The following is a 10,725-nucleotide window of genomic DNA, read 5'->3' on the forward strand; positions in this document are numbered from 1 at the left end:
CGGTCTGCGCAACGTGCAACAGTGTTTTTCTTTTTTGTTTTTGGTGGACCAACTGAAGAAATATATGGTGCCTTGTTCAACTTTCAATTCATGAATCTTCCATTTTTAACCACCTAGAAAGACATACACTTTGTAATGAGATTCATTATATTAACACTAATATTTGAATTCATGGTTTTGCAGGGTGTTAAGTTATGTACTTACCCATTAAACTAAGCATATTTTATGATACACTCCATCCGCAACTAAATAAGTCGGTTAAGAAATTTGTTTTGATTATAAATATAAAAATGTATAGATAATAAACCATGTAATAAATTTTAGACCATATTTCACTACATATGTATGTCTTTTAGTCTTTCACTACAATTATGCGCCTTTGTGGTGATTCATTCCCCAAAAAAAAAGTGCAAGAATTTTGCTTTCATTTCCCATGGGTTTTTCAAGTTACGCCCACACAGACCCCTCATATTCCTTTTTTTTTTTTTTAAAAAAAAAGGAGTTTTGATATCGTTAATACTACTTCGATTTTTAATATAGGAGCTTATTTGACCTTTAATTTGATTTTAAATATAATACTACAATCCATTTTATTTTTCATATTTATCCATCTTCTCAAAACAATCTTTGTAGTAATTACACATGTTAAATGTTTCATTAAATAGTAATCCTAGCTAATATACATGATTATCAAGGGTATTTTGGGAAAGACAGTGTATATATTTATAACAAATAACCAACTTAACTAATTTTTTTAATCTCTCGAAATTAGTCAATTAGATTTTATATTAAGTGCCGGAGGTGATATCTTTTTGGCCTATTGATATGTAAGTTTTAATATGAATGAAAGGTCATGGATTTGATCCTATTTTCAACTTTATACTGTTAGTGTTTATTCTTCTTAATTATGAAAAAATAAAGAGCTTTGCTGTCACCAAGCTATTAAGAGTTTGATATTTCCGCTTTGCCTGAAGCAAGAGTTTACTGACACTTAGTTAGGACGTACACGTTCATTCATTTGGGTAAGACTAAGCAAATTTATGAAAGGGGTTGGATTGGTGGCACATGGGGTTCATTTATTTAGGTTTTCAATATGAGTCTAAGCAACAATAGAGGACCACACACTAGAAAATAGAAACACACTTCACATTGTGATGATGCCCCAGAATTGATGGCGCTATAAGTTGTGCTTCACACTCTATTCCTAAATTTAATTTGATGCTATTTGTAAATTTTTATGGTGTTTATGTTATTGCCCTTGGCCATGCTTGCTTAATGCGGATGCTTAATAAATTAATGAGGGACCATATTGTAACATCCTTAAAAAAATATATATATAATAAATTAAATAATGTAAAATAATATTTTATTATTATTAAATAATAATATTTTATTATATTAAAAAAAAAAAAAAACAACACACCCCAACTTTTCCACCAAGTCGGTGGAAAAGCTGGGGTGAATTGAAGGCAAAGAAGAATGTTGACGCGGTTAATTAAAGAGGGAGGAGGAAAATGGGGAAGGATAATAAATGAGAGAAGAAAATTTGGGGTGGACGGTTGAAATGAGAATGATAAATAGAGGAGGGAGTGTTACGTAGAATAGAGAAAGAGAGGGAGAGACGCAGGAAGAAAAACAAAGAACAAGAGAGTGAGTGAAGATTTCTGCAAGGACGTGCTAGCATTTGGGGATCATTTAGGTACATAAAAATACTTCTTTCTATTAGATTTCTTTTATGAATATTTTATATATATTTAGAACTTTATATTAGTATATTTACAATGTTTAGAGAAAATTTTGTGAGCTGGGTACAGAGTAAGTAATGATTTTTGACAATATATGACTGTAGAAATTTAGAGATATAAGTAGTTAATTTTAACCGGTTTAGATTTGTCTATTTATTATCTATGGTATTTAAAATTAAATTTATTTGTTGAAAAATCTGTCATTTATGATATATATCATATTTATACCGATTAAAAATAGGTTAAATAATTTATTTGGGTTGTTCGATATATTATTAAAATTTTAATCGGTTTATATTTGTTTATTGATTGTTTTGAGAATTTTAAACTAAGATTTTAGTTGAAAAATGTATTATTCAAGATATATAGAATGTTTTTACCGATTAAATTTAAGTTAAATAACTTATTTGGGTTACTTAATATATTATTGATATTTTAATCGGTTTAAAATGTAAAATAGGTTAAGACTATATTATTAGAAAAATTTTGAAGCTGGAAACTTAAGTTATAAATTGAGATTCTTACAATATTAGATAAAAACCATATTTTATAAATATTTATAATTTAAATTAGTTATTTGGGTAGAGAAAAATTGTTATTTGAAGTAAGAATTTTTGGATAGTAATATATGTATAATATATTAATAATAAATTCTATGTAATTTAAGTTAATTATTTGTATGTATATTAAATTGTATCTATATTATTTGTAGATTATCTTGTACTTCGGAGTTTGTAATTTGCGCTCTTATTTCTCAAGCTGTGAGGTTAAGCTTGGAGTAGAGGTAACCGGGTTAATTTATTTTATATACACGCTTTGGATTGTAAGGTGTTTATTATGTTTTTATTTTCCTAGTTAATTTGTAAAAGTATGCCTGTGAATAAAATATATATTTTATTATATGACAAATTTTGGTGAAGTGGGAAGTATGTTGATCTAATTATGTTTGAGTTGTGTTTTATTGGAAATTGTGTTTTCGTGTAGTACTGAATTTAATATACTAATATTATGTTATTAAATGAAATGAAAATGTGTTATACTTTGTTTGAAATTATATCATCTTACTTTGAAGATTGTGATATTTTGATTTATATTGTGACTATGCATGGGGTTCATATGTGGAGGATGGGATTTTGTTATGTGGAGGATAATTGTTCTTGAAGCCCGCGCGGCATGCCTACACTACGGATCCCAGTGTTTGGCCTTATTGTTAGACCCCTGTAGTTCTTCCTTTTCCTTGGCCCGGAATTGAGAATGAACTCTTGGGTAGACACCTCTTGCACCATAGTCCATTCTTGGGCGGTGTAGGTACAGGAGGGGGCCCGTTGCTTGATGTGAGTGGGGTGACCTTTGGCCGGGTTACTCAGCACAGAAAGCCCGGGTCCTTGTCAAGGAGTCATAAGGAGGAGCAAGGTGATGGGAGGGCATATTTCATTGTGTTGTTGCATATATGTACTTTTATATGAATTGTGTTGTGGATGGAGAGATATACTCTTTTTATGTGATTATATCTATTAAAGTACCATTTATTTCTTAAACTATATTTAAGCACTACTTCACCAACTTGCCATCCTACTTGTATATGTCATAAATTAATACTTGGTTACTGGGACTTTACGTCTCACCCCGCTATTCATCAATACTTTTCAGGAGAGCCATCTAGTTTGGCTCGGCGTGAAGGGAAGCAACCAGAGGCATAGGCGAGCATAGCCTAGTAGTCCTCTTTTGGTTTAGGCATGTAATGTTATGTATATTGCCATCTTAGGGCCCACAACTGTGTTGACATATACTTTCTTTTGTTTGGATGACTGTATTTGATGGAATGCTGTTAAAATGGCTGAAGGCCATAAGACTCTGCTGTATGTGATACTCTTATGTGTATGCCTTATGGGCTGGGTTGAGCAACCTATGTTTCTTGTGCCCTAAGTCTTTGTGGGATGAATATTATGTTGGGCTTGTGGGCGGTTACTGTGCCATGAGGCTTTGTTCTACGTTGTTAAATCCATGGGTGTTTTATGTATCCTGAGCTACTTGGGACGTTTTCGAAATAAGTCAAACTCTTTATAACCATGGTAGTATTTTAACACTCTAACTCAATTCTTTTTCTACCATGGTTATCATTTTAAAAATAGTTTTATAATTATGTATTAAGAAGAGGTCTTTTCACATATCGTACACAAGCTTGGGTGATTCTTCTTTACATGGTAGTACGTCCTCTTCACAAGTTAATGGCAACACTAGATTCTGGAAACTGGCAGCCAGACACACACCTATTAATTGCTCGGTATGTATTCCTCAGTACTTAATATACGAATTAATTAATTAATTTGAATAAATTAAATATGTTAGTTAAATTAGTTATATCATATGTTTTTTTCAAATATTATAAGCATCTTTTTAATTTCCTCACTCCTTCTCTTATCTGATTATTATTGAGGAAATATCAATAGGGCTATTTTGAAAAAAAATTAATAATATATAAAATAGGTCTTACATATAAAACTAAAATTAACTTTATAATTAGATCTTACATTAACGACCGGAGGACATACAAGTCATCTTTTATGATTTTCAGCATACAAGTCATCTTTTACGATTTGAGCATAGCTCAAGAGGTGTTTGAAAGCACCCAAAAGTGCTTCTCAGAAGGTTTTTTTTTGTAAAACGAGATAAACTCCTCCACATATTTACTTTGTATATTGTAAAAGCATTTTTAAAATCATGATTAGTTTCTATCCAATTACCCTGAGTGAAAGTACTTCCATCCATTGTGCTATGTTTTTTTTGTCCCTTCTGGCAGTTAAAGGGATCGTACATCACTAATCTGCTTGCTGTAATTTAACTTAGTTGTAATTCGATTCATACATTTTAATTCAGTATAACTTAGTCCCTATTATTTTGATTTGGCTAAAATTTAGTTTCTTAACTTTAAATCGGTGAATTCAGTTCTTGTAGTTTTAATTTTTTAAAATATTAGTCTACTGTTTTTAAAAAAATTATAAGGAACAGATTTATTTTTCAAAACGCAGGGTTTATTGTTTTTTAAATGACTAAAATATAAATATTGAGTTATATTTAAAAAACAAGAAAAGATTGATTTTCTCATTTTCAAACTTATCGTTTCACCAAGCCTTTATCACTCCAACGGCGCACAATAGAGATGCGCATGAAATCCTGCATTGTTCTCCACTGTTTCAGTTCTCTCAAATGTATGCCTACGAAGGCTTATACATTTATACCTCTCAGGCTCTCACGATCACAATTGTTTGTGGTTTGCTTCTTGCACATTATAGATTGAATTGAGAGGGTTTTGTGTTGTTTGTCTCCAGCAATTACAAGAGCAGGAGTTTCACACATATGGGCATATATTGTTATTTCACTTCTGGACTTGGGCTCAGGCCCACAATCCCATCACGGTCATATACTAACACATACGGGGTCAGTTAACAAGAGCATTGTATGCCCAAAAAAACAAACCAAGAGGATACCAACGTTGTACAAAAGGGGTTAAAAAAGAACAAGAAGAGGATACCTAAGGGATTAGTTATTTCTACGGAGAGGTTCAACCGGGAAAAAAAAAAGAAGAGGATACTAAGGGATGTGTTTAATAAAAGAGGTTAATTGCTCACAACGTGACAAATTAAGGTTCGAATTCACGTTAAAAGAAATATAACATTATCTCTAATAGGGAGATACTTGTGCCTTGTGAAGAAAAAATCTTTGCCTTCAAAAAACAAGAGCATCTAATGTTTTGCCAAAAAGAAAGAAAAAGAGCATACGGTAAAAAGGATTGGTAATAAAAAGCTTTTTAATTCTTTCAAATAAAATTTTTTTTGCCTGAATAAAATGAGAAGTTAAAGAGAAATAAACCTTCAAATTATTTAATAGTCAAATCAAAAAGGAAAAAAATGAAATTTTTGGCACTCAAAGTTTTACCTTTGGATTTTAAAATATTAAATAAATGGTACTCATACTTTGATTATTATACACATATATTAAATAAAATTTTAATGAATATGCAATGCTCTTTTGTCGATCATTACTTATTAGAGAATATTACTCTTGACATCAAATTTATTTAATATTTCAAAACCCTTCATTACAAGTTTTTTAGAATGGTAAAATTATCTTTAGCCCTTTAACTTTAAAAATATTTAATTATAATGCCTTACTCTTACTTTTTAAGTTTTTTAAATGCAACGCCATTAACAAAAAAAAAAGTATCACATTAAAATTTTAAATGTTGAAAGAATATTATTAAATGCTAATATATTAAGTTTAATTTTAAAAATAACAATGGTTTATATAAAAAAATAATAATTACAGATTGAAAATGTTAGGATTAAATGAATAAAACATAATTTTTAAAATTAAAGGATGAAATTGAAACCATATTAGCAAATTTAAATATATCTAAAACATAACTGCTGTGTATTTAACCTCTTAAGATTCTAGAGGCCGAGTTCATGCTAAATGAAACGTAAGGATAAATTGTAAATGGGGTGTTTTCCCAATAAAATAAAAGGTCGTACCACTCATTTATTATCAATCACACAATTGAAGAAAATTTTAAAAAAAAATTACATTATCTTATTATGAAACTGCATTCAGGCCTTGGTTGAAGAACATGGTGAAAGAATCCATTTTCTTATGAGGCAGGGCTAACCCTATCTCTATCCCACCATCAACTTCTCTGCTGTTAATAAGTGAAATGGCTCTGCTCTTATCAATGGAGATTTCCTCTATCTTCCTTGGCCTCCCCCATCCAAAATCCGTCTCATAAAGCTTCAATTTTGGAGACCATGTTGCAACCACATGGAGCTCCGACCCGTTCATCACCTCCCAATACGATACCCATTTCTCTGCCCCCACTAGCATCCCATGATCCAGCTTCTTAATTGTGCCTCCAATGGCTCTCGCTGCAACAACAATCCCACCTTCTCCAAGTAACTCCTCCCTCATCGCTGATGCACGGCCGAACCCCACGCAATTCCCAAGGTAATTTGCCGGCACCGGAAATTGCAGCCGGGTCATCCCGCCGGCGATAAACCCAAAATAAGCCGGATCCTTGTAATGGACATCTTCATCATTGTCAGTAAGTTGATGAGTTTTGAGCAAACAGACCCATAGAAAAGCGCAAGTTAAGACGTAAGGAGATAGGTGCTCAGGCTGGGACTTGTCTCTGCATAATGAAACAATGAAGCGTTTGATCTTCTCCATTTGAGTAGGATCCATCAAGAACGTGGCGCGAACCAGGTCGCTCAATGAAGAAGATGACGACTTGACCTTTGTTTCGTCGATGAAAGACGTTTTCTTGCGACGCCATTGCTTCAAGAAAACCTCTTCAAGCCCATGAGAATCCACAATCACACTTCGATCATAAAAGGGTAGAGATTTGGGTGGAAACGATGAAGCTTGAGAGGAGCAATACGCAGCCCAGGTGTTCATGAAATTGTGGAAGGTCCTTCCATCAGCGACAATATGCAGATAAGCGAGTCCAATGCAAATACCAGAATCTGGGAAAACAGTAATCTGAATTGCCATCAAAGGAATCTCCTCCTTTCCAGATTTCAGCTTCGGAACAAGTGAGTAGAAGCGATTGGCATCTCTGGCATGGTTGCCACATAAATGGCTAAAGTCGTCGGAGGATTCAGCGACCACCAGAGAGACTGAGCTTGCTTCGGAGTAAACAATGTGGGGTTTGGAAGGTTCCGGGGAGGGAACGAAGGTTCCGGCGAAGGGGAAGTAATGTTGGAGGGTGAGGGAGAGGGAGAGCTTGAGGTTAGGGAGAGTGAAGGTGGTGAAGTGAGAGAGAGAGAAAGGGAAGGGGAAGAAGAAGAGAGGTTGGTTCGGGGAGAAGAAGAGCCATGGAAGGTCGAGGAAGGTGAGTGGAAGAGAGGTGGGTGAGGTTGAATGTGGAGGAGCAGAGACTCGGCTCTGCTCCATAATCTTCACTCTGAGACCTTCGCACATGATTGTCACCCGAGGGAGGAAGCCCAAGAGGAAGAAGACGATAACAGGATGGCGGACAGCCTATTTCAGTATCAATGAAATTTGAAATCTAAACCATACAAAAATTAGATTTAGGGTGTGTTTGGATGAAATCAAACCGTGATTTGAAAAAGTGATTCTGGAGAATAGATTCTGTGGAGAATAGATTCTGAGAAAAAGTGATTATGAGAAGTGAGGGTGTTTGGATAGTTATTACCAGAAGCACTTTTTACATGTGAAAATTACCAAAAAGGGTATAAGTTAATATGATATTTATATAAGGGATAGATTTTATGATATATCTTGATTGAAGAAATAAATTGTTAATGAAAATTTTTTTACTAACATAATTAATAATATATAGGATAATATAATTAATACATAATTAATATGTGTATATATATTATAAAACATAATATTAAATATGTTTATAGAAAAATGATTTTTTTTTTTGCTAACAAAAAAAAAATATTATTTTCTTTACAGATTTTAAACATGAAATCCCATAACATTTTTTCACAACTACTTTTTGTAATAACATACTACATGTATAATAACCTCTGATGTTTAATACAATTAATTAATTAATTTTCACACCACATATATATATATATTCATAAAATATAAGAGTAAAAATATTTTTAGAGAAGATGAATTATTTTGTTGCAAACAGAAAATCATGTATTTTTCATGAAGATTATAAACATAAAATGGGATGATATTGTTTGATAAAATAGAATAAACACGTCTTAAAACAATTTATTAATTATTAAAGTAAGTAATAATTAGCTTGAGAATATAAGGTATAATATTAATAAAAGAAATATAAATAAACAAGTTTCATAATAATTAAGATGATGCATCGATACAAAGCATTTGTAATAGGTTTTGTTTTTAACTACATATTACAATCTATGATAAAAGGAAATAAATAAGACATGACTACTATCCTTGTATTGAATTAACAAGTTCGTCTCTTATGCTGTCACGAACCTGAGCCATGTAAGATGAAGATTGAATTGATGAATGTATACATGAAAATCCAACCCCATCATCATCTTCTTCTGCATAAGTACCTTCTTCTTCTAACTGAACGAATCCAGGATCAGTAATAGATGTCGTTCTAATAAAATTATGTATAGCCATCGTTGCACAAACGATTTTAACTTGTGTTTCATAATCATAGGATGACATGTTTTGTAAGATTGCAAACTTTTTTTTCCAAACTCCGAAAGTTCTTTCAATTGTACTCCTTAAACTTGAATGGAAATAATTAAAGACCTCATTGTCATTTTCAAACCCAGATGTCCTTCGAAAATCAGGCAGATGGTAACGCTCCGTCTGCATGGGCCGAGATATCCATTTGGTGTTGGGTATCCAGCATCCACCAAATAATATTTTCCTATATAAAAAATGAAATTATTGTAAATTTATGTTTCTATTGTTAAGCTAAATATAAATAAAATGTAGGAAATAAAAAAATACCTTCAGGTGGATGGGGAAAGTTCATGAAGGAGTTGTGAGGGCATGATCAAATATCCGAGCATCATGTGCGCTACCTTCCCATCCGGCGAAGACAAAAGTAAAACACATATCCCAATCACAAACTGCCATGACATTTTGTGACACTGTTTCTTTTCTAGAGATAATTTTAGTTTGATCTGTTGCACTGACAACGCAGGAAACATGTGTGCCATCAATTGCTCCAATAGCATGTTTAAAAAAAGGCCAGTATTTACCAAACCGAATTTTTGTATGAACATGCCGGAATGTTGGATCTTTTGGTTTGATATTAGACATGGCAAGTCTACAGCATGCCATTAGGACATTATGAAAATGTCTGCTAATTGTCTCCCCTGAATGTTGAAATCTTTCTTGTTGCATTCTGCTATTAAGTACATGGCCAACGGTATGTAAAAACATTGCAACTGATTCATGTATCCCTATATTTTTAGTTTCTTTTAGACCATGTTGTTGCAATTGTTCCACTAGACTTAAGAACACATCCCGTTCCATCCTAAACATGTTATAACAACGACTGGAGTTGCCATCTAAAACATCCCTTACCCATAAGCAGCCTGTATAAGCACTTGTATGTCGAGGCTCTTTACACAAGTTCAAAGTAGCGTATGCACCGACCAATGCTGCAACTTTGTTAACCCTTTTTTTTCGTCCCTTAGCATGCTCTTCCACACATTTAATTTCAGCATCCATATTCGTTTTATCCTGTGCACATACACATAAAATTTAGAATTCTTACGTAGAAATTACGAAACATTTATAAAAGTTACAGAGTTGTTTGATTCATATAACAACCCACTAGTAACATAAAACGATACACATATGGAACTGTCTAATATAATAAACAAGTCATAAATCCCTAGTGTAATACTCCAAAATAGGCAGAAGTTGTTCCTTCTGATCCTTCAGAGCTGCATACATTTCCCGTGCCTCCGGCCGTTCCATAAGGAGTTGTGTGCACCGTCTAAAGAAATCAGGATCACTGACAACTTCAGGAACTGATTTCAGGTGAGACAGGACTCCCCTAATTGAAATCTCATAAGCACGCGCTTCTTCTTCCAACCTTCTAGCTTCTTCTTCCAACCTTCTAGCTTCCACTCATGAAATGACCTCATTTCCACGTTCGGCCTCAGAAATATTTGTTTCAGCAATCTTGCTAAGTGCATCCGCTATTTTCATAGAGGGAGATATGTGTTTCTTCTTGACTTCACTCTTTCTTCTGACCCCCAGTGAGCTACTAGGTCGACTCCTACCTCTGCTTGTACCCCCACCACTGTTATCCTGCCTCAATTCAGTGTTGCCTCCACTACCTCCACTATTATCATTGAAGTTCACTGTGTTAAATTCCCTACTTATACCAGTTGGTGCACCTAAAATTTCATCGCTATCTTCGGACCCTTCTTCCAAATCTTCATTCGGTGTTCCTTCACTTGGAAGTATCATGGAAGAAGGTGCCCATGCTTGTGGT

The 10,725-nt window shown here is 33.4% G+C and overlaps 1 protein-coding gene across 1 annotated transcript; it reads right to left on the reverse strand.

Moving 5' to 3' along the window:
- Window positions 1–6,338: 6,338 nt before the first annotated feature.
- LOC114739939 (anthocyanin 5-aromatic acyltransferase-like) lies at window positions 6,339–7,766 on the reverse strand. The gene has a single exon (XM_028928050.1). The coding sequence runs from the start codon at window positions 7,716–7,718 to the stop codon at window positions 6,339–6,341; it is 1,380 nt and encodes a 459-aa protein (XP_028783883.1). The 5' UTR covers window positions 7,719–7,766.
- Between the last annotated feature and the right edge of the window lie 2,959 nt (window positions 7,767–10,725).

The sequence above is a fragment of the Neltuma alba genome, unplaced genomic scaffold (genome assembly GCF_004799145.2).
Source record: "Neltuma alba isolate B1F8T4 unplaced genomic scaffold, ASM479914v2 tig00000506_pilon, whole genome shotgun sequence".
Lineage (NCBI taxonomy): Eukaryota > Viridiplantae > Streptophyta > Magnoliopsida > Fabales > Fabaceae > Neltuma > Neltuma alba.

Coding starts and splice junctions, on each gene's coding strand:
- LOC114739939 (XM_028928050.1), bottom strand. CDS start 7,718: ATGTGCGAAGGTCTCAGAGTGAAGATTATGGAGCAGAGCCGAGTCTCT.